Here is a 24914-nt window from a genome sequence, read left to right on the forward strand (position 1 = left end):
TTGGTGATATGCAGAGGCAACTCCTAAGGCTGTTATGAAACTGATGAACGTTGTTGAAAGAGTTTTACCATATATCAAGTTAGCAGCCACTTGGAGGCAGGTGTACACTAACTCAACCAGTTACGTTAAATCTCACAGAGATCATTTCAACTACATAAGCTGAACATTTTTTGAAGCTGTCCTTTATTTTTTCCACAAGTAAAGACTAACCAAGTATATGCCAGAGAGAAAACAAGGTAACTGCTGCTGCTTCATATATGATCATTTTTTTTTTGCAGGGAAGAAGAATGGTAACACAGAAGACAAGAAACCATCTTCGAATAACCAACCAATCGTTACTATATGACCCAATGAGAGATATACTGACAAATTCCTTTAGTTATTTACAAAAGAATCAATCTAACAAATTATATAAGATGGAATTTGGCATCCAATATAAAGGATGTTGAAAGAGAAATTAAAAGAAAAGATCCGTCAAGACCTACTACTACATGTTATATTTGGCATATATGTATACCCTTCCTTCCCAATCATATCTACCTCCTCTAATCCTAACCTATAGTAAGCAGGTGCTGAAGAGACGTAAAATTTTAAATTCCTCCTTTGGCTTCATAGTCTTCCTTTACAGCGACCAATTCATTATATCAGATGAGTCAGCCAGTGCGGGTGGCTTCAGCGGCCCTTTCCCGCATCATCTCCATTACAGCAGCTCTACGCCTTTTGTCTGACTGCTGCTGCTGTCTACTATTCATCGCTCTCAAATCTCTGTTACAATGAAACACCGACGAATTAGCCATCTATATATTAATTATATATATATATATAACATGTGTAAAAGCATGTGAAAATCTCTCTCTATATATATATGTACCTGCATTTAGGGATAGTGCACTGAGAATCTCTACAACTGCGGGCATGGTGCCTGATGATACTGAAAGAATGAGATGCGTGCTAGATCTACAGACTTCTATGACAGATATGTATGAGCGATGCTTAACAGAGAGATGAAAGGATAGTGAAGAGACGACACAAGAGATTTGTTAACGGGGTTCGGATAACCTACATCCCCGGGACCAAGTCCAGAATCATTCACTAGAATAAGAACGCAAAAGTCACATTTGCCAATGGTATCTAGCACACACTTGTGCCTACCACTCTTATCTACATGAACCAAAGGAACCACCACTCTTTGTCTTTTCCGACGAGTGTGAACCTCTACAAAAACCACCGACAGATTCTCTATCTTGTCGGTGGGACAACACCACACACAACATGTGTGCTTCTCTCAATTTTAGGTCTAGGGTGCGTGAGCTTCTCCTTGCTACTACCTCTTCCTTTTATACCTCTTAGAGTTCTCCACAAACTCTAGATTACACAAGCTTCTTCCTCTTGTCTTTTAGGTAAAAGCTTGTTCTCTTTTTGTCAACTTGACCCATGCTTTTGTTCCTGTCGTACCTAACACAAGCATGCTTCTCTGACACAGCCGTTCCACTGTTTGCTGCAACTTGACGCTTTTCTGCTCTGTTGCACTACACAACCTCTTCACGATTCATCTCTTGTTTCCAGCTCTGTAGCACTACACAGCCACTACAAGTTGTCTGCTCTGTTTTCATCTCTGTTGCACTTCAAGTTTACTCAACTGCTAAACAAACTTCTGCTAAGTTGTATGATGCAGCTGATACCTTCTTTCTGCTCTGTTGCACTTTCAGAGTTACTCAACTGCTAATGGAAGACTTGTTCTCATGAGCTTAAAGCATGATTGTTTGAGCTCTCACTTCTTGGATCTTCTCACTAAGACTCCAAGGTTCAACACGTCACTTCATTCCATGTGACTTTACATTGAGCTGTCTTGGCTGTGGTAGATTCTCTGATTCTCTATCTGACGAATTACTGCGTCTGTGTGTGTAGCTGGTTACACATGCTCCAACTTGATCAATGCTTCTGTTTCTCAACATATGTTTGTGTCTGACTTGTTAACTGCAACGTTCACTGCATCTGTGTCTGTACTTTCGGTTGTATCAGGTTTACCCATTGCTTCTTGATCATCTCTCTTGATTCTTATAACCAGTAACAAGACCAATATATCTTCAATCTCTCCCTTTGTTACTGAGTTATAGAACTCAAGCTTTCTCTATTCTTGCACTTGATGATCTTCAAGCTTTCATGATGTAACTGAAACTTTGGCATCTTCATTACATTGAGAGGATTCTGTCATTGTGATCTTCTCTCTTCTGTTTCAATAGTTACTCCTTTACGCCTTGTTGTCAATCTTACAATTCTGTCAACACCGTGTATCTTCAATCTCTCCCTTGTTGACTGAGTTGTAGGACTGACAAACATTGATGATCTGCAACCTCTACATATCATGTTCTTGTTTCTTTTTGGCATATATATTTCAAACAACTTCAATCTCGGTCAACACACAAATCAATCTCTCCCTTGTTGACTGAGTTGAAGGACTCTAACTCTCCCTTAATCATAACCCATCAAGCTCCTTATCTTGACTTGATCACATCTTTAGTGAATATCAAATACCTCCAAGTATTGCCTGCAACCACGACATAGCATAGCAACAACAACAACTAGCATATGGGAGTAATTCAGAGAGTCTCCCTTTGATGCTCAGTTTGATATTCAACTTCATACGATGAACCAACTTGTCATCATCAAACCTTGGACTTGACATTAATACCATCTTCTGCATTTATCAAACATCTTCAAGTTGTGACAGCAGCAATGACACAAGCATAGCAGCCCCAACAACTAGCAAATGGGAGTAAATACAAGAACTCTCCCTTTTTAGCGCAGTTTGATACTCAAGCAATCAATGGCACTAACTCATCTTGCAAGGCAACCATAAAAACTCCCCCTGCTTGAGTGCATAACTAAGGTAAAAAGTAACAGATATCAAGAGCTTAGTCCAATAAGAAACTCATTAAGCAAATATTGATCCTCCTCTTACTTTGATGTTAAGAGTCTGCTCAGACTTGCTTGAACACTGCAGAAAATTCACACATACCAAAATCATATAACCAGAACATGATATCAGCCATCAAACCAATGACAATGATGACTTGGTTACAATGACACAGATGAGAGTAGCTCATAACTAGTTAACCCATCTTCAGAAATGTACCGCTGTCGCCAATAGGATCAGGATCAAAGCCTGCCGTACGCACAGAACAGCTAATTTCTGAAGACAAAAACACAAACCAGTACTGAGCCGAGAACACTTCCTTGAGAACACAATTGTCAAACATCTTAAAATCCCCTTTGAACCTCATGAATCTTAACTTGATCAGAACCTCTTAGTACTAGCAATCATTGTGCTTCATTTTGAAGTTCAGCCTTTGAACAATGGAAACTAACATGATCATCAAACTTAATACCTTTGTAGTCGCAGCGGAAACATAGACAATTCTCTTGAACCATGATGATCTTGTGAAATGTAGCATTGACTGAATAGCCTCAGCTTCTGCAGACTTGCTTGCTCAAGTAGCCTTGATTTAGAGCTGTTTCCATTTTTGCAAATATAGGCTTCAAAACGCTCTTCTTTACTAAGTCAGATCAGATATCCAGATATTGTACTTCATGAAGTAGAGGTCTCTTCTATATCAACTAGTTACAATACAGATCACACCTATGCTTTTTTTGAAACTCCTCCTGAACCTCAAGCAATATACCAAACCAGAGATTGGGTATAAAACCACACGCACACAACAGTTTCTTGAGCCAACCTTTGAACAACATCTTGTGATCCCAACTGTGAACCAATGAATAAGACAGATGATTGCAGCTTTTGTAGCAGTTGTTATCTCAGTATTTGGAACGTCTTTCTTCAAAAACACATAAGAAGGAACTCATATAAAATCCTCAGATTTTTAAAACCTGGAGCAGCAACAACTTCTTGAATTTCAAAAGCGATATCCCAACTTTCACTGACAAGACACTTCAGCTTCCTGGGTTACAACTTAACCGGTGTTACTCAAAGCTGAGTATTCTACCTCAAATTAATCCCGACCAACATCTCCTTGCAGATGTCACTTAAGCTAACCTTGCAGAACTGGACCGGAGTTACACAACTCTGAGTATTCTACCTCAGATTGATCCCGACCATCTTATACTACTAGTGAAAGTGAATCCTTCTCTTGATATTTAATAATCCAGCGCTTTTACTCTTCTCTTCTAACACCCAGATGTCTTCTTGAATATTCTGCAACAACTAACTTGAAAAACAATCCCAACCAATACAAGGCACAACTAAGAACAAAACCAATATCAACTGATACGAGCTTCAAGGACAATCCTCACTAAAACCTTAAAACTCCAAGACCCAAAAGAATTTTCAACAGAAACAAATGTGTTTCACATATCCATAGTAACACTTCTCTCGTGACACTAACTCCCAGCAGAGATTAATTCCTTGTAAACATATTCCATCACGCAGAAGATTTTACATATATTGACATACGTTTGAGGTAGTGACATAGAGGTGAATGTCTGCCTTGACCACTTCAGACTTTGGTGCAAGATATTCACCTTCAGATCAGATGACTTTCCACACTTCTTCACAATTAACTTCGTCTTACTCACTGATGGATCTTAATACTTTGATTGTGATTACCTGACCTAGGAACATTAAGAACACCTGTTTCTTTTTCCAACCATGAGGTCTTGAACTGAGCTTCTTCTCCTGCCTTGATGCAGAGCATATACGAAATAACAAAACAGCCTAGAAAAATTCAAAATGTTGTGGGATGATCAAGCACAGCAATATGAAGCCACGGGAGAAAGCGGATCACAATTTGGGTTTGTGGATTGAAAGTTAAGACCAAAATCCAAAGCAGATCCAAACTGCTAAAACCCTGCGAACAGCTAAATTTGAGAACAGTTTCCTATCAAATGACACAGAATCAGAAGGAGAACTTTATATCATTGGGAAGATCCTGCTTTCAAAATTCCAAAACATCCTTCAATACAGAAATCCGAGGTATACAGCGAAGTCAAACGCAGAGGCAAAGTCAGACAAGAACCCAGCTTCATGAGCCTGCAACTCCATCAAACTCATAACTTCTTCATATCTTCTTCTTTTAACATTATGAGTTTGTTTTTCTCCCCCATGTTGATTATGTGTTTCAACCAAAAACTGTTCCATAGGAAACACACAATCAACATAGACTCATCTGTTTGCAGACTTCAAAGACCTTGATATATCTATCATAAAAAATTCTTCACCATTTCTTGATCCACGACACAAACGAAGCAGCAACTCAACCCAGAAACTTTTGCAACTTGGTCGCAAGATCAACATCAGAGATACAAAGCCACATGTGAAAGCAGATCATGGTTTGGGGTTACGGTTTGGAAGTTATGACCAAATCCCCAAAACATATCCAGAAGATAACTCTGCAAACAACCAACTTTAAAAGCAGATTCCAATAATATCACAGAGAACCAGAATGAGATCTTTATGTCCTTGAGAAGATCTCATTTCCAATTTTTCAAAAGATCTGCCAGCACTAGAAACCAAGATCTGAAGTCAAAGGAAAATGTAGAAGAAGAACACATACCAGAGACACCACAATTTCCTTGATGTATGAAATTATAACACGACTGCAGATTTCAGTATCTGAAAAAAATATTTCATTTGATCTCTTCTCAAAAGCCAGCAACATTCATAAGACCCATAATCCAAATGATTATCCTTTGATGATACTTCCCTTTCTTGTGATCTCAACCAATCAATATGACCTCAAGTCTTCTTCTTTAGCTAGGAGCATCTTTGATAGGCTGAGACAAACCTCTACAAAACAACTCATGCAATTCAGCCCTTCCCTGATCACTTCTTCACCATACTGTTTCTATCTCCATTAGATCGCAACACTCCACGAGCTTCTTCAAGAATACATACAGGCTCAAACTGAACCCAAACATGTGGCTGATGTCGAACTCCACAGTCACCTGCAGCTTTGACCTATCTTCACCATTTTCTGTAATGGGCTTAGATATAATACCACACTAGGCCTTTGCACAGTTACCAGAAACCCAACATAACACAAGACCACACAAGATCAATTCCTCATCTTTCTTAAGAGGCATCAGCGACAAACTTCAACATTAGTGAGGATCAAGCTTCATTCCTCACACAAGCTCTTCTTCACTTCCATAGACACCCAGATTCAGAGATCATAATTCTTTGCCGAGAATCACTTCCTTTCTTTTCAAATTAGAGAAAATAACCAGATTGTGTTATTAACTCTTTCTCTAAAGTCCCAACACAAGTAACACTTGTGATTGCAAGGAACCAATCAAACGACCATTGAATCCTCAGCGGCAGAGAGATGAACGTCTTCTTCTCTCACTCAAAATCAGATGTAAACCACAACACTTCGTCTCTCTCTCTTTACCGTTAGAGACACAGAACAAGGACTCACCCCAGATTTGGGTTATCAACAATGAGCATCATGTGACATCTTCTTAGCCTCCAACTCACTTTATAATTTCAAAAATGAAGTAATTCCACCTCAAATCCATGATATATACTTCATATTGTTACCATAATCTCCAGTGAATTTTATGAAATGCTCAAGAAACAATTCACAATGGCTCACAGCATTTCCGGCATCAGAACATAAACTTCAAAAGCAATGATGAAGACAATCGCAAAAACTTGAAGGCTAATCTTCCAAACCAAATCTAGAAGCTTTAGGAAAAATACCTATTGCTTCCAGCTTCTTGTGACAACGCACATACAACGGAGAATCTCTGAGCATCAACAAATCCTTTATTAATTTCATGGCAAACACCAAACTGGAGCAGAAGACTCTCGTTGACTTGTTGATTTTTTAAAACCAGATCCACACGTGGTAAAAACCTTCACATGCCCAACACCTTAAAACAACTCCTTGTGGGCTTTTATTGGGCCTGATTTACGAATTTAGATGAAAGCCGACCAAAAACACAAAATACCCATGTGAGAAAACCTTTCTCCTTTCTTCGACTACAATTTCTCACGGCATGAGAACCAAGACATCTTGAAGAGACACTGAAAAATCCGATGAACTGTACAAACAACTTTGGACGAGTTTGAAAACAGATCTGATGTCGTCATCTTTCTCTCATCTCTTTGTTCTTCATTTTCACCAACCTGGATAGAACCCATCACTTGATTTTCTCCAAATAAGATCATAGCTCTTCTTCCTCATCTAGACACATCTCAGGATCTAACCTGTTAGAGACAGTATAATCTCAAATCGGTTTCCTGCTCTGATACCAATTGAAAGAATGAGATGCGTGCTAGATCTACAGACTTGTATGACAGATATGTATGAGCGATGCTTAACAGAGAGATGAAAGGATAGTGAAGAGACGACACAAGAGATTTGTTAACGGGGTTCGGATAACCTACATCCCCGGGACCAAATCCAGAATCATTCACTAGAATAAGAACACAAAAGTCACATTTGCCAATGGTATCTAGCACACACTTGTGCCTACCACTCTTATCTACATGAACCAAAGGAAACACCACTCTTTGTCTTTTCCGACGAGTGTGAACCTCTACAAAAACCACCAACAGATTCTCTATCTTGTCGGTGGGACAACACCATACACAACATGTGTGCTTCTCTCAATTTTAGGTCTAGGGTGCATGAGCTTCTCCTTGCTACCACCTCTTCCTTTTATACCTCTTAGAGTTCTCCACAAACCCTAGATTCCACAAGCTTCTTCCTCTTGTCTTTTAGGTAAAAGCTTGTTCTCTTTTTGTCAAATTGACCCATGCTTTTGTTCCTGTCGTACCTAACACAAGCATGCTTCTCTGACACAGCCGTTCCACTGTTTGCTGCAACTTGACGCTTTTCTGCTCTGTTGCACTACACAACCTCTTCACGATTCATCTCTTGTTTCCAGCTCTGTAGCACTACACAGCCACTACAAGTTGTCTGCTCTGTTTTCATCTCTGTTGCACTTCAAGTTTACTCAACTGCTAAACAAACTTCTGCTAAGTTGTATGATGCAGCTGATACCTTCTTTCTGCTCTGTTGCACTTTCAGAGTTACTCAACTGCTAATGGAAGACTTGTTCTCATGAGCTTAAAGCATGATTGTTTGAGGTCTCACTTCTTGGATCTTCTCACTAAGACTCCAAGGTTCAATACGTCACTTCATTCCATGTGACTTTACATTGAGCTGTCTTGGCTGTGGTAGATTCTCTGATTATCTATCTGAGGAATCACTGCGTCTGTGTCTGTAGCTGGTTACACATGCTCCAACTTGATCAATGCTTCTGTTTCTCAACATATGTTTGTGTCTGACTTGTTAACTACAATGTTCACTGCATTTGTGTCTGTACTTTCGGTTGTATCAGGTTTACCCATTGCTTCTTGATCATCTCTCTTGATTCTTATAACCAGTAACAAGACCAATATATCTTCAGATACTCTAAAATTTCTTACAATAGGGGCAACCTCTTACAGGACCAATCTTACATGCCAAAAAATGTCTGAAGAATGTCTTCATCATACGACAACCTTGATACTGGCACTGTGTTGCAGAGCGGCATGCATTTACATGTACCAGCTGTTCTTTTAACTGAAAATACCAACAACCGAGATTCATTTGCTCTGTTTCTAGCAGCTACACACACAGAAACAGTCTAAATAATATAAGTAATGGCTTAATAAGAAAATACCTTCTCCGGATTGGCTAGATAACTGTGATTAGATTGCCCGGTGTGTTGTACAACACTAGTATCCGCAGAAGATGAACGACTTATCAGTTTATGTGGATGGTTGATAGGGGCCTTGGAGTAACAGGCACTGCATACATCATAGCTTGGACAAACTTCACAGTGCCAGCCCTGAGAGTTTTCAATTTCTTGTTGGCAGATGGAGCAAAACGTCGCAAATGCAGGGGCAGTAGGGTTGTGAAGATGATAGAGAATCATCATGGAAGAATGTTTCGCCCGCCTTAGAGTGTCGTACTGATAGTTGTTTCCTTGGCAAAGATTCAGGAAAGCTTGTCTATTATCAAAGAACTCGCTCTCGAGGTTGTCATCTTTGTCCATAATCTCTGCGGGAACGTCTTTGATGGCCACCTGCAAATCCACACCTTGTTAGTTTCCAAAAAAGAGATAGGAATGATACTTTTAAAGCTCTAACCACCAAAGAAACTTACAGGGAATAGGGAGTGTTTCTCTTTCTGATTAATCGGGTGTCTCTCTTTATCTATGCGGTTCTGTTCCACTTCATTACACCTGCGGGTTGAAAGAGAGTGGTTTAATTGAACAGCTTGAAGTACTAGATAACCTGAATGCATATGATCATATATAGATGATGAGATCTTACTTGTCACATATCTGGAAAAATCTTGCACTGATTGCACACCTACCGGTTTCCAGATACCATGAGAGTGGTACAATGCTTGCAGCAATGTTGCAAATGCACCATTATAAAATCTTCCTTCATCGGACAAATGGTCTCACCGAGCTACACAAAACAGAACAAAATAATAAAACATGAGCTACAGACGAAACTAGAGGAAGTATGATCATCATTAGTGGGCATATATAGAGAATGAGAAGTTACTTTTTGCATCATCAGTCGATCCTTTGAGGCATTAGCAGAAAGCTCCAACTGGCCAAAAGCTCTAAGGGCTCTTTTCGATATGACATTTTTGGTAGATCCTTTTCTGTTTAAATTCGTACCATCATCTTCTTGGCTCATTTGACCTATCAAATCCTCCGCAGCACCTGGCCAGTAGTCTCCATCAAAATATGGCAACCTTGCAGCAGTCACAGTAGCTCTGCATTCGCTAGACTAGACAAAGAAATGATCGTAGAGGTTTGTGCATTCGACGACCACACCTTCTTTTGAAGATTTCCTTAACATTGCTAGGTAGGAATGTGGTAAGTGCCAACAACAAAATCTACATAAAACTTGACAAACAAGTAATTAAAAACAAAACGGTCAGGTCTCATACCATTCCCTTAGTTTGTTAGTCTTTGGCGTCTTCTGGATTTCAGGATGACAATAAAGAATGTAATCTTCACCCTTAAGTGGGGGGCATGCCCAGATATAGCAGCTTGTAAAACCACGTTTCTTACAATAATCGAGATAACCAATCTGCAAAATGGGAACAATATCAGGCTCGTGAAGCAAAACATGAAACCTAAAAGAAGCTGTGGGAACAGAGGAAAAGTGGCTTACCAGAATCTCATGGTACACAAACGTGTGGAGGGCTTCTCCGTGTTAGTCATAATTGAGTTTGTTGTTAGAGTCGTGTCGGTTACGGGAGTGAGTGTTAGAGTCGTGTCTATTAGTTAAGAGGCACAAGAAAGAAGAGTTGCATCTCTTCACTTTCGACTCTGTTGAAAGTTTATTTAAAGTCATTGTTGTATTGTCGAATTACAAGTTGTTGGTTTTCTTTTTCTATCTAATAAAGAGACAAAAGTTTTTCTATTTATTTTCTGGGTTGATCACTATCAAATCTGATTGTGATACAAAGTCCAGTTCATTCTTAATACTCTGTTTCAGAAACTTCAGTTTCTAACATGGTATCAGAGCTCTACTGATTCTAGGGCCAATCCAAATACAAAGACAAACAAAAATCTGAGATCATGGAGGCAACATCACAACAAGTGATTCCCATATTCGATGGGGATAACTATGCTTTCTGGGAAATAAAGATGAAGACCATCTTAAGAACGAGAAAATTATGGGAAGTAGTGGAGACGGGAGTTTCAACTAAGCCAACTGAAGGAGATCATTCTCCAGAAGCACTGCAATTGAAAAATAAATGGGAGGACTCATCATTGAAGGATCTAATGGCACTGCAACTCTTGCAAACTGCCGTCACAGATCAGATATTTCCTCGTATTGCACCAGCAGTCACATCGAAGGATGCTTGGAGTGCATTGAAAACAGAGTTTGAGGGATCTCCTCAAGTACGGTTGATCAATTTGCAATCATTGAGAAGGGAATATGAAAACCTAAAGATGAACGAAGGAGACAACATCAAAGATTTCACAGACAAGTTAATTGTTTTGGGAAATCAATTAAGAGTTCATGGAGAAGAGAAGACAGATTATCAAGTTGTTCAGAAAATCTTAATTTCTCTTCCCGCAAGATTTGACAGCATTGTGGCTGTGATGGAGCAGACGAAGGATCTAACTTCGTTACCTGTAGCTGAGTTGATCGGAACTCTGAAGGCACATGAGAAGCGTGTGTCGTCTCGAAGTGAAAGCATGTCAGAAGGAGCATTTCATGCTTTGTCACGAGAAGGAAAAGCCATTGGTAGACCAGAGAATGGAAAAGCAAGTGGCGTGACAACAAAGTCAAACAATGGTGTGGATTTTGTAAGAAGAAATACCACACAGAATCGAACTGCTGGAAGAAACAAGAGATGGAGAACAGCAAAAATTCTAAGGGATGCTTCAACTGTGGCCAAGTTGGGCATTTTTCAAGAGAGTGTCGTTCTAAGAAGTATGAACGGGCACATGTGACGCTTGAAGATGAAGATGTTGAAGATCATATGTTATTTAGTGCAACAGAAGAAGCACTGATAATCACTAAAGAAGATGTGTGGTTAGTCGACAGTGGTTGTACAAATCATATGACAAGAGAAGAGAGATACTTCACAAGCCTTGATAGAAGTATCAATGTTCGAATAAAAGTTGGGAACGGAGAAGTTGTTATGACTGCGGTAAAGGAGATATTACAGTCAGCACAAAATATGGAAAGAAGGTGATAAGGAATGTATTTCTGGTGCCGGAACTGGAGAAGAATCTACTAAGTGTCCCACAAATTATATCTGTTGGATATAGCGTCTTGTTCAAGAATAAGCGTTGTACCATCTTGGATCCTATGGGGAAGAAGATCATGGAAATACAGATGGTGAATAAGAGCCTTCCAGTCACATGGAATTCTTTTCAAGAAAGTGCGTTGGTGACTCGTGAAGAGGAAGTAATGGAGTTATGGCATCGAAGACTAGGGCATGTGGGAAATTCAAGAATGGAACTAATGCAAAACAAGAAGATGGTAGATGGGTTACCAAAGTTCCATGTAAACAAAGAAGTTTGTGGAGTTTGCAAACTGGGAAAGCAAGTCCGAGAAGCGTTTCCAAAGGAGTCTCAAACAAGAACAAAGGAGAAACTTGAGCTTGTTCATACAGATGTCTGCGGTCCAATGCAAACTGTTTCTCTTAACGGAAGTAGATACTTCTTGTTGTTTGTAGATGACTATACTCACATGGCGTGGGTATATTTTCTCAAACAAAAATCTGAAGTTTTTATAACTTTCAAGAAGTTTAAAGCCTTGGTGGAGACACAATCGGAGAAAAATATTAAAAGGTGGTGGTGAATTTACTTCAAGTGAATTCAATGAGTTTTGTGATAAAGAAGGAATCGAGAGACAAGTAACTGTGCCGTATTCACCGCAACAAAACGGCACTGCAGAACGTAAGAATCGATCTTTGATGGAGATGGCACGTACCTTACTTGCTGATCAAGGCCTTCCTCACAAGCTGTGGGCAGAGGCGGTATAGACATCAAACTACTTACAAAACCGTTTGCCCACAAAGGCAATAGAAGATGAGGTCACACCAATAGAGAAGTGGAGTGGTCACAAGCCAACAGTTGATCACTTAAAGGTTTTTGGGAGTATATGCTACATACATATACCCAAGGAAAAGAGAAGGAAGTTAGATGAAAGGGCAAAGCAAGGAATCTTCATTGGATACAGCAGCAAATTTAAAGGATACAAAGTATTTCTACTTGATTCGGAGAAAGTGGAGATATCTAGAGATGTGTCGTTTGAAGAAGAAAAAAAATGGGATTGGGTGAGAAAAGTCGAAGTCAAGAAGAACTTCAGTATTCCCGTAAGTGTTCCTCAATCACAAGAAGAACAAAGAGAAATCATCTCAAGTCCAGTTCAGCCTCAAATTGGTGACCGAGATAACAATCAAGGAGGAGAAAGATCTTCAGAATCACCAAAGAAATATAAGTCCATGACTGAAATCCTGCAAATTGCTCCAAGGGTGGTTCTCGAAGAAACAGAAGCATGTTTTGCTGTCTCTGAAGAGCCAAAATCTTATGATGATGCATGTGGAATTAAAGAATGGAGAGAAGCTATGACTAAAGAAATCAAGATGATAGAGAAAAACAAAACATGGTCACTTGTGGAGAAACCGGAAAATGAAAATGTCATAAGCGTGAAGTGGATATATTGGATCAAAACAGATACAAATGGAGTTCCATTCAAGTATAAAGCAAGGTTAGTTGCAAGAGGGTTTTCTCAACAATATGGTGTTGATTATCTTGAGACGTTTGCACCTGTCTCAAGACATGACACAATTCGGGCTGTTCTTGCTTTTGCGGCACAAATGGAATGGAAGCTTTATCAAATGGATGTCAAGTCAGCGTTTCTAAATGGAGAGCTTGATGAGGAGATATATGTCACAACCACCTGGTTTTGTCAAAGAAGGTGAAGAAGAGAAAGTGTTAAGGCTATGGAAAGCCTTATATGGTTTAAAACAAGCCCCTCGGGCTTGGTATGGGAGAATTGATGCATACTTTCTTCAGCATGGTTTTCAAAGAAGTGTGAATGATGCAGCTCTTTATGTGATGAAGAAAGACAAAGACATTTTGGTCATGAGTTTGTAAGTGGACGACATCATAATCACCGGCAACAATAAACAACTCATCGACAAATTCAAGGCAGAAATGAAGATAGAGTTTGAGATGATAGATATGGGAATGTTAAATTACTTTCTGGGTATGGAGATAGTTCAAGATGATCAAGGAGTTTTTCTTTCACAAGAAAAATATGCAGGTAAGTTGATTGAGAAGTTTGGCATGAAAGGAAGCAAAAGTGTAAGCACCCCACTTACACCCCATGGCAAGGACGTTGAGGATCACAAAGAATACGGTGAGCCTACAAAATATCGAAGTATTGTTGGTGGATTGTTATATCTATGTGCATCAAGACCAGACTTGATGTTTGCAAGTTCATATCTATCACGGTACATCTCAAAGCCACTTAACAAGCACTATCAAGAAGCTAAAAGGGTTCTAAGGTACATCAATGGTACTTCTCACTTTGGCGTTCAGTTTTCAAGTGTTGAGAATCCAAAGTTGCATGGATACTCCGATAGTGAGTCGGGAGGTTCAGTTGAAGACAAGAAGAGCACATCTGGCTATGTTTTCTCTCTCGGATCTGCTGTGTTTTGTTGGCAATCCAGCAAACAACAAACAGTGGCACAATCAACGGCAGAAGCAGAGTATATTGCAGTTTGTGCAGCAACCAATCAAGCAATTTGGTTACAAATGCTTATGGAAGATATTGGTTTTGATTCTCAAGAGAGAGTTCCAATTTACTGCGACAACAAGTCGGCAATTGCGATTGGGAAGAATCCAGTGCAACATCGAAGAACAAAACATATTGAAATCAAGTACCATTTCGTGAGAGAAGCAGAACACAAAGGTCTCATAAACCTCAAGTATTGCGAAGGTGAAATTCAGCTGGCTGATTTGCTTACCAAAGCACTTAGCAACAAAAGATTTGAAGAACTAAGGAGCAAGCTTGGTATGAGACCAAAACTCAATTAAGGAGGAGTGTTAGTCATAATTAAGTTTGTTGTTAGAGTCGTGTCGGTTACGGGAGTGAGTGTTAGAGTCGTGTCTGTTAGTTAAGAGGCACAAGAAAGAAGAGTTGCATCTCTTCACTTTCGACTCTGTTGAAAGTTTATTTAAAGTCATTGTTGTATTGTCGAATTACAAGTTGTTGGTTTTCTTTTTCTATCTAATAAAGAGACAAAAGTTTTTCTATTTATTTTCTGGGTTGATCACTATCAAATCTGATTGTGATACAAAGTCCAATTCATTCTTAATACTCTGTTTCAGAAACTTCAGTTTCTAACACTCCGGACACTATTCGAACCTCAGGCCTGAAATACTTAACTGCGTCCAGATACGAAAGGTAGACCTGCCGCTGATTTGGAGGTCCAGATTTTGTTCCAAATTCTTGGGCGAACATGCCAAATAAGCATACTTCTACATTCTCAATCTTCTGAAACAACAAAATGACCTGAAATATATATATAGAAAGAACATAGAGAGAGAGATCTGTAAGTGCCAAACAAGCATCATAAAAAAAATGAATAAGAAGCAATCAATGAACACATTGTTACCTTGGACTTATAAGGGAATTCAGAAGGAAAATTATCTTCTCGGAAAAGCTCAAGAAAACGATCCTTTACTTCTAATACTCTGTCAACCGATGCCACAACTCTGACAGTAAGTGATTCCGCTCCAGGGACCTGACATATCAATAATAAAAGTAATTGTTTTGTAAATATAACTTGGACATAAGTAAAGCGGCATAAGGTATATATATAGGATATGTTAGGAGTGCAAAAATCGAATTGAGAAAATATGCGAATTATATTTAAATTAACGAAATCAGAAACGAATTACAACAGCATAATATAAAGCAGTAAATAAATCATGGAGGCGAGATATCATATCTCTTTCCTTAATTCAATAAATCGGCCGTAAGTGCTTTCGGACAATCACGATTTATGAATCCCAGGATACAACCGATTACGAACTATTACCGTAGCACACCAGTAATAGAACTTACGAACAGATCTACGTTATACTCTCAAGACTACTAAACTAAGAACTTACTTGGACTAAGCAAGAGAGAGGGAGAGAGAGATCTTCAGAGGAAGGAGTGTTTATGTTTTTTGTGTGTGAAAAATAATGAGAGGTTATGCCTCTATATATAGTGGAAGGAGGGAGCTCTCAAGAAAATATTCAGTGAATATTCTCGGAGTGCTGCCCAAGTTTGCTTGGAGTTCACACCAAGTCTTTCCAAAAAATTAAATGAGCCTACAGCAGTCTCAAGAGCCAAAAAGCCCAAAAACCCAAAAGCCCAAGAGACCACAGCCCGCGTCCGAGACCAGCCCGGCCCGGCCCGCCCCGCGTCCGGCCCGTCCCGCATCCGTGCTTGGCCCAGTTTGGTTCGGTTCGCGTGTGGGAACCTTCCCTCTTCCTTCTACACACTTTTGAAACTAGAAGAGTGTGAAACTATATATATATGAGTGAAAAATCAATCATATTTCCGATGTGGGATATTTCCCAAACCATCCCAAGTAGCTCACTTCACACTCTTATTTCTCATTCAAATCAACTCCGTTTTGGACGTATGAGTATACCATCTTGTAGTACTCGTTACCAGCTTTCCATTGCACTATCGACCAGACAATTCCGATCAGCCATTTGGCCGGAATTTGGCCGGAAAGTCACCGGAAAGTCATTGTCCCAAAACCTGCAATTTTCTGAAACTTGTTTCTGAAAATTCAGTTCCAACAATCCCCCACATGAATAGAAATAAGTCTAAACATATGACGACATAACTAACCCTATAGACTGACACTACTAGCTAGACTAGACAGACCTTCGAGAGTATATGCGAAAACTAACTGTATATGAGTTGGTGGCGTTTTTCAACCTTGAACCGACTCATTGTTATACCTGTCGAGTTTACTCGGCCAGTTGGTGAACATGATGTCTTGAACCATCCGGATTTGTATGTAAACTTAGACAGCAGGCATAACACAGCTTCGTTTTCTCGTAGAACGAGGTTCTCTATTGTGTTCATTGTGGCCTTGAACATGCCTGGTTAATCATGAGTGAACTTGGAGAGTATAGCCTCATATAATCTCCTAGAAACGGCCCCATTTCACACTCACAAGGTGATTTATATAAGCTGCTTGTATTTAAAGAAATATCCTGTAATTATTTCAAATATTTTACAAAGCTACATTTCAAATCATTAAAAGCATATGCTTAACCTCTAACATACAGGAAGCACTTTACATCACTCTAGGAACTGGGAAAAGACAAAAGTCTTCTAGTGCTTGTAGCAGATTCAGCTTGATTTAGTTGTCCCTTTGAACCTAGGTCATGGGGTCTCCAATCTGAGTAGGTGGGGTTACCATCAAACATCCTCTTAAGTCATAGGCTTTAAACCCATTCCTCTTGATGATTTTATAACTTGATCTCGCGCCAAACCTTTTGTAAATGGATCCGCTAGGTTTTCTTTCGTATTGATGTAATCAATCGTAACTACACCAGTTGAGATAAGTTGTCTAACAGTTTTATGTCTCCGTCTGATGTGACGAGATTTGCCATTGTAATGGGTATTCCTTGCCCTGCCCAAAGCCGATTCGCTATCACAGTGTACACGTATTGCAGGCACAGGATTCCCCCACATTGGGATGTCTTCCAAGAAATTACGAAGTGATTCAGCTTCTGACATAGCTATCTCCAAAGCTATGAATTCAGATTCCATAGTTGATTTAGCTGCCAGAGTTTGTTTGGAAGACTTCCAGGACACTGCTGCACCTCCAAGTGTAAAAACATATCCACTTGTGGATTTTGAGTTTCTCGAGTCTGCGATCCAGTTGGCATCACTGTAACCTTCCAAAACTCCGGGTTCTCTACCATAGTGCAAGCCATGATCTTTGGTATAACGTAGATAATCCAAAACTCTAGCTATAGCCATCCAATGCTTATGTCCTGGATTACTTGTGTAGCGACTAAGTACATTTACAGAGTGCGCTAAATCCGGTCTTGTACAGTTTGTCAAGTACATTAGACTGCCAATTACTCTTGCATACTCCACCTGCAGCACAGGTTCACCAGAATTTTTGGTCAAGTGAATTTGAGGATCCTCTGGAGTTTTTGCAGTCCCATTTGAGTAATGCTTGAATCTATCAAGCACTTTTTCAGCATAGTGGGTTTGAGACAAGATAAGGCCCTCATCAGTTCTGATGATTTTTATCCCCAAAATTACATCTGCTAAACCCAAGTCCTTCATGTCAAAATTTCTTTTGAGCATGTTTTTCGTTTGAGTTATGATGTCTTTGTTGCTGCCAATAATAAGCATATCATCTACATATAAGCATAACAAAATGTACCCTGATGGAGTAGTTTTGTAGTATATGCATTTGTCACATTCATTAATGCGAAAACCATTAGACATCATCATACTGTCAAACTTCTCATGCCACTGCTTAGGAGCCTGTTTGAGTCCATATAATGACTTCACAAGTTTACACACTTTGTGTTCTTGTCCTGGAATAACAAATCCCTCAGGTTGTTTCATGTAGATTTCCTCTTCTAAATCTCCATGAAGAAAAGCAGTTTTTACATCCATTTGATGGATTTCAAGTTTTCTCAAGGCTGCAATACCTATGAGCATCCTGATCGAAGATAGTCTTGTTACCGGTGAATAGGTATCAAAGAAATCTAAGCCTTCTTTTTGCCGAAATCCTTGCACTACAAGCCTAGCCTTGTACCGTTCAATATCGCCATTTGGTTTTCGTTTTATCGTAAAAATCCATTTACATCCCAAAGGCTTAAATCCTTGTGGTAGATCTGCCATCTCGTAAGTATGATGTTGCATGATAGAGTCTATTTCAGTTTTGACTGCTTCCTTCCAATAAGGTGCATCAGGTGTAGACATAGCTTCTGCGTATGTTCTTGGTAGATTTTCAGCTAGTAATGCCATCATCAGAAAATCATCACCAAACGATTTACTTTTGCGAGCTCGTTTGCTTCTTCTAGGTTCCAGTTCTGATTCTACAGAAGTAGTACTCAAAGTATTGCCAGCTACCAAAGTCGCTGCATCTCGTTGTTCACGAGTCTGTTTTTGAGTTTTCCTACAGGGAAAAATGTCTTCAAAAAATGAAGCATTTCTTGACTCCATAACTGTATTCACATGGATATCTGGAATATCTGATTTATGAACCAGAAATCGATATGCACTACTGTTATGTGCATATCCGATGAAGATACAGTCTACGGTCTTAGGCCCAATTGTGACCTTTTTAGGAGGTGGTACAACCACTTTTGCTAGACACCCCCACACTTTGAGGTATTTGTACGAAGGTACTGTACCTTTCCAAAGCTCATATGGTGACTTGCCAGTAACCTTATGCGGTATCCTGTTGAGGATGTAATTAGTGGTAAGCAAAGCTTCCCCCCACATGTTCTGGGCTAACCCAGATTCCTGCAACAACGCATTCATCATCTCTTTCAGAGTTCGATTCTTTCGTTCCGCTACTCCGTTAGATTCTGGCGAGTAGGGAGCGGTTGTCTGATGTATAATGCCTTTTTCTCTACAAAATGCATTGAACGGCTCATTATATTCTCCTCCTCTATCACTTCGAACTACTTTTATAGTTTTCTGAAGCTGATTTTCTACTTCGAGGGTGAACTCTTTGAATTTTTCCAGTGCTTCATCTTTGCTATGCAAGAGATATACATAGCAATATCTTGTGCAATCATCAATGAAGGTAACAAAGTATTTCTTACCACCTCTAGTTTGCACATACTTTAAATCACATAAGTCTGTGTGAATTAAACCTAGAGGTTCGGTTGTTCTTTCAACGCGTGGTGAGGGAGTTTTAGTGAGTTTGGCCTGTACGCACACTTCACATTTTTCTTGGTTAGTTTTGAATTTCGGAATCAAATTCAAGTTTTGCATTTTTCGCATTGTTTTGTAATTGACATGTCCTAAACGTTCATGCCAAGTAGTAAACGACTCAACCAAGTAAGCAATAGGGTTTTCTTTCATTTCAGCAACAGAAGCAGAAGCTACAATTTTTGGATGGACTGTCGTTACAGACATTTTGATCAGTCCACCCTTAACAAAACCCTTTCCCAAATACATCCCATTTTTCTTAAGAACTAACTTATCAGCCTCAAAATTGATGGAAAAACCATGCTTGCTTAACACTGTTCCAGAGATGAGATTCTTCCGCATATCAGGTACGTGCTTCACGTTCTGGAGGGTGAGCTCACGATCAGAAGTTAGCTTCAGAACCACTTTGCTTTTACCTTCAATCTTGGACACCGCCGTGTTGCCCATGAAAAGCTGCTCATTTGACTTGTTCTGCACATAGGTGGTGAACATGGTCCTATCAGAGCATATGTGTGTGGTAGCACCAGTGTCGTAGTACCACTCCACTGGGTTGTCTTCCACCATGTTACATTCAGTAACCACCGCAACCATGTCTTCTTCAGTTAGGTTTGCTTGCAACTTGAGATCTTTTGCTTTGCTTTTGCAAACATCAGCCTTGTGTCCAATCTTACCACAATGATGACACTTCCCTTTGAACTTCCTCTCAATGTTGCTCTTCTTGAAGTTTGGTCCAGATGACACCTTCAACGGTTTATGAGGAATAGAGATCCCTTTACCCTTGCCTTTAAACTTGGCCTTATGCTCAGCTACATGAACATCATGCCCTTGGCTTTGAGCATCCGAATGAGCTCCACGATTGTTGTCCTCAACTCTCAACCGACGGATGAGATCATCAAGAGACATTGCCTTACGCTTGAAGTTAAGGTAATGCTTGAAATTCGACCAGCCTGGTGGTAGCTTCTCGATCAGGCAATTCGTCTTGAAGACATTGCATATCGACATCCCTTCCAAATCGATCTCCTGAAAGATGCGTTGAAGAGCTTCCGCTTGTTCTATAATTGGTTTGGAATCCACCATCTTGAAATTCAGGAACTTCGTTGTTGAGAATTTCTGCATCCCAGACTCATCAATCTTGTACTTGGTCTCCAAAGCTAGCCACAATGCTTTTGAAGTCTTGTACATACTGTAGAGGTCATACAGATCATTGACCAAACGGTTCAGAATCTGACCTTTGCAACAGTAGTCTCCTTGAGCCCAACTATCCATACTTCCAACCACATACACGTCAGTGTCACCTTGTGGAAGCATTGGTGGATCCTCTGTGAGGTACCTTTCCATGTTCATGCTGGCCAAGTAGTAGCGCATCTTGTTTTGCCACGTTTTGAACCCAGCTTTGCCATCGAACTTATCTGGCATCATCCCTTGGGAAGCCGAAGGTGGTATCCCCATGTGGGTTGATCCATTACCGAACAGATTTCGGCGCACGTTTTCCATACCCGAATCGGTAAGCTTCGTCTTTTCAAGTTCTTTAGCAAGGCGTAAAGCCAACTCCGCAGGAGTTTCAACAGGGGTTGCAGGAACCCTATCACCGTCAACGTTGTTGGTGTTGTCTCCAGACATTTTTCTGTTTCACAATAAACAGATCTGATTAATATATTAATCAAACAATTCAAGTAATTAAATTACACTGAATTAGTTTTGCAAACTCGCTTAACAAGCGTTTGCAGAAACTTGTTTCACAAACTCACTCAATTAAGAGCGTTCGTGGAAACCAGAGAGAGTAGAGAAGAAATAATTAAAGTAAAAGCGTTCTTCAAAAACTTTCCGCGTAAGCACCGAAAGATGAAAGCAGAAACAGTTTTTCAGAAGATTTTGAAATCGTTTTTAAAATAAATAAAAAATTCGAAAAATTCTCAATCCGTTTAAAGCGATAAGCAGAAAGCGGATTTATTGAATTAAGACTGTTAGGAGCGCAAAAATCGAATTGAGAAAATATGCGAATTATATTTAAATTAACGAAATCAGAAACGAATTACAACAGCATAATATAAAGCAGTAAATAAATCACGGAGGCGAGATATGATATCTCTTTCCTTAATTCAATAAATCGGCCGTAAGTGCTTTCGGACAATCACGATTTATGAATCCCAGGATACAACCGATCACGAACTATTACCGTAGCACACCAGTAATAGAACTCAAGCGAACAGATCTACGTTATACTCTCGAGACTACTAAACTAAGAACTTACTTGGACTAAGCAAGAGAGAGGGAGAGAGAGATCTTCAGAGGAAGGAGTGTTTATGTTTTTGTGTGTGAAAAATAATGAGAGGTTATGCCTCTATATATAGTGGAAGGAGGGAGCTCTCAAGAAAATATTCAGTGAATATTCTCGGAGTGCTGCTCATGTTTGCTTGGAGTTCACACCAAGTCTTTCCAAAAAATTAAATGAGCCTACAGCAGTCTCAAGAGCCAAAAAGCCCAAAAACCCAAAAGCCCAAGAGACCACAGCCCGCGTCCGAGACCAGCCCGGCCCGGCCCGCCCCGCGTCCGGCCCGTCCCACATCCGTGCTCGGCCCGGTTCGGTTCGGTTCGCGTGTGGGAACCTTCCCTCTTCCTTCTATACACTTTTGAAACTAGAAGAGTGTGAAACTATATATATATGAGTGAAAAATCAATCATATTTCGGATGTGGGATATTTCCCAAACCATCCCAAGTAGCTCACTTCACACTCTTATTTCTCATTCAAATTAACTCCGTTTTGGACGTATGAGTATACCATCTTGTAGTACTCGTTACCAGCTTTCCATTGCACTATCGACCAGACAATTCCGATCAGCCATTTGGCCGGATTTTGGCCGGAAAGTCACCGGAAAGTCATTGTCCCAAAACCTGCAATTTTCTGAAACTTGTTTCTGAAAATTCAGTTCCAACAGGATATGCCTTCAGTTCAGATTAGACAAGAGTTATAGAGTAAGAGAGATCACCTCCTGGAAACTTTTTCCTTGAAGACTAGCCCTCTCTTGTCTTTCCTCCTTCAACTTTTTGAATAAGCGCTCCTCTATATGGTTGCTAAGAGCAGTAACTGGTAATTTTTTTGCCCCTGGAATGGCACTGGGTGGTAATGGTCTTCTTTCGCCTCGTTCCACCTCTTGTATATAACAATTAGGGCAAGTGTACTTGGTGGCTTCGCCATGATTTCTTCGGCTGTTGAACATAGCACAAATTTGATGCTGCCAGGCTTCACACTTGTCACATTGAACCCACTGCACATATAAAACCATTGGTTCAGACGAGGATACAAAAAAACAAAAACAAAAAATAAGAAGCAAATTTTAGTAATCATAAAAGTGATGAGGTTTGTTCATCATTTTTCTTTTTCCCAAGCTTTGCTTTCGGTATACAAGTTCCATCAAGAGAAACCAAGTTTTCGCGCGCTTCATTGTAGCAAGGTGCACAGACATAATGCTTTGACTCGCCAGCCGCAACACTATAGTGCAAGGCATTTTTCTTGATGCGTACACCACACGGCGAGCAGTAAATAGGTATTGGCTCGAATACAAGCCTCTCAACAGCACACAACTGGCAAGAATTCACAGACATGGAGCACCCCATTGCTTTGTTTTTTTCTGCCTTCGTTTTACTCTGAAAAGAAAGAAATTTAGTTACTTTAGAACAAAAAAGAATGCACCAACAGAACAAGAGAAGAAACTCAAGTTTTAGAATGTGACTGTTTACCTGGCCTACCCACTGACGAAGACTGCGGATATGCCCCTTTACTTGCTCTGGAGTGAATAACTCAACGAGTGAGGAGATTTCCATTTTAGAAGCATTCGCAAAGTCCACAGACTGTTTCATATCTTTGATGCGCTTATTACTTCATTCTTTATACATTTGGGTTTTGCTTGTGCCAGTAAGCAACTAGTTTTGTCATCCTTTGTAAACACACCAGAATCTTTACCCTTGGGAGTATCTTCAGAAACAAGCTTCTCCAGCTCCCGGGTAACGGGAATCCCACAAGTTTTAGGAACATCCATGTCCATAGGCATAACCTGATCAGTTTTGTCAGGTTTCAAAGCATCTTTATCCGTAGGCATACTCAACGAGGAATCAGGTTTACAGACAACAACAGCACATCCTGTCTCGGGAGTGGCATTTTGGGAGGGTGGTTGCTGTAATTTCAGGCGCTTCATTGAGGGTTTCAGATCAGTATCAACAGATGAAGCTTCAACACCTCTTTTTTTATTTGGTTTCCTGGATGTTGAGGATTTCTTGGGTTGACGTTTTGAATACTTAGCTTTACGGAGAGATACACTTGTGTCTTTGTTCTTTTCATAGTAGCTTTTGACAGGTCCACAGAGAGGGCACGGTTTTTTCCCGCACTCATTGTAATGATGAAGCAATTTCCAAGTGGGAAGACAATATCTGTATGTGCAATCAGGGACCTTGCAGCAGCTTATATGTTTCCACATCTTTTTGGCTTCGAAGCAAAACTTGCTCACACACTTACCTTTTCTTGCCTTGCATTTACGTACATGCAACATATACGTAAGCCACCGCCTCTCGTTCAAATACGTTTGACCACCACAATCCCGTTTACCTCTTTACTTAATGTACCGTTTCCATCACCAAGATATACTTTTGTTATAAATATTATGAAATATGTTTAGTTTTAGCTTTGATTAAAAGAAGAAACCAAGATATATTTTTATTTTCCTGACCAACTAAAACGTTAGCGTTTTGGAGATGAAAAAAAGAAGATGAAGAAGATGAGTTACATTGCGTGAATCCAGTCGAGAGGGACGTCGAGGGAGGCGATGACGACGATATCAGCGTCCACATGAAGACCCTTGAGCGATCTGATCAACACACGTGCCGCAACGTAGAACTCGTAGTCTCTTGGTGTTCCCATGTACATCATCGTCGCGTAAGCGTTCTTGTGCTTCGGCCGCGGCGTGGTTTTTAACCCTCGCTCCATCACCGCGGTCACCGCGTTTGCGTTTTCTGTTTCGAGCGGCTGAAAGAGCTGGTTTTTATCGTTAAACGCTGCCGTTTCAATGATCAAAAGTGACAGAATTACAACACAACAAGTGAAGAACAGCATAGTTCTTTGCAAACACATGCTTAATGTTGTCATCTCTACTCTAGACAACATAACTAACTTTAAGAACTAGGTTTTGTTTCAACTTTTAAGGTTATTTTATTACTATTATTTGGGGTTGGTTTTTTACACATATAAATGTAAATCGCTTAATGTAATGGAACAATTATGAAAGAGACCTGTTTCTAGGAGACTGGAGAAGACTTAAAAAAGGGTGTACTTGTGAGTGGCCAATAGGAAACTACTATTTTTCAATTTCTTTTATTTTTCCCCAAGTTTATACATTTTAGGAAATAAACATTTTGGAGAGATCTTTGGGTTAG

The 24914-nt window shown here is 39.9% G+C and overlaps 1 protein-coding gene across 1 annotated transcript in view; it reads right to left on the reverse strand.

The window, feature by feature from the left end:
* The window catches only part of LOC104731940 (putative glucuronosyltransferase PGSIP7), a 214799-nt gene extending 190187 nt beyond the window's left edge, over window positions 1-24612 (reverse strand). The window contains 1 exon segment of the mRNA XM_010451451.1: window positions 24269-24612. Within this exon segment, the coding sequence (XP_010449753.1) occupies window positions 24269-24612 (344 nt within the window).

Source organism: Camelina sativa, chromosome 12 (assembly GCF_000633955.1).
Source record: "Camelina sativa cultivar DH55 chromosome 12, Cs, whole genome shotgun sequence".
Lineage (NCBI taxonomy): Eukaryota > Viridiplantae > Streptophyta > Magnoliopsida > Brassicales > Brassicaceae > Camelina > Camelina sativa.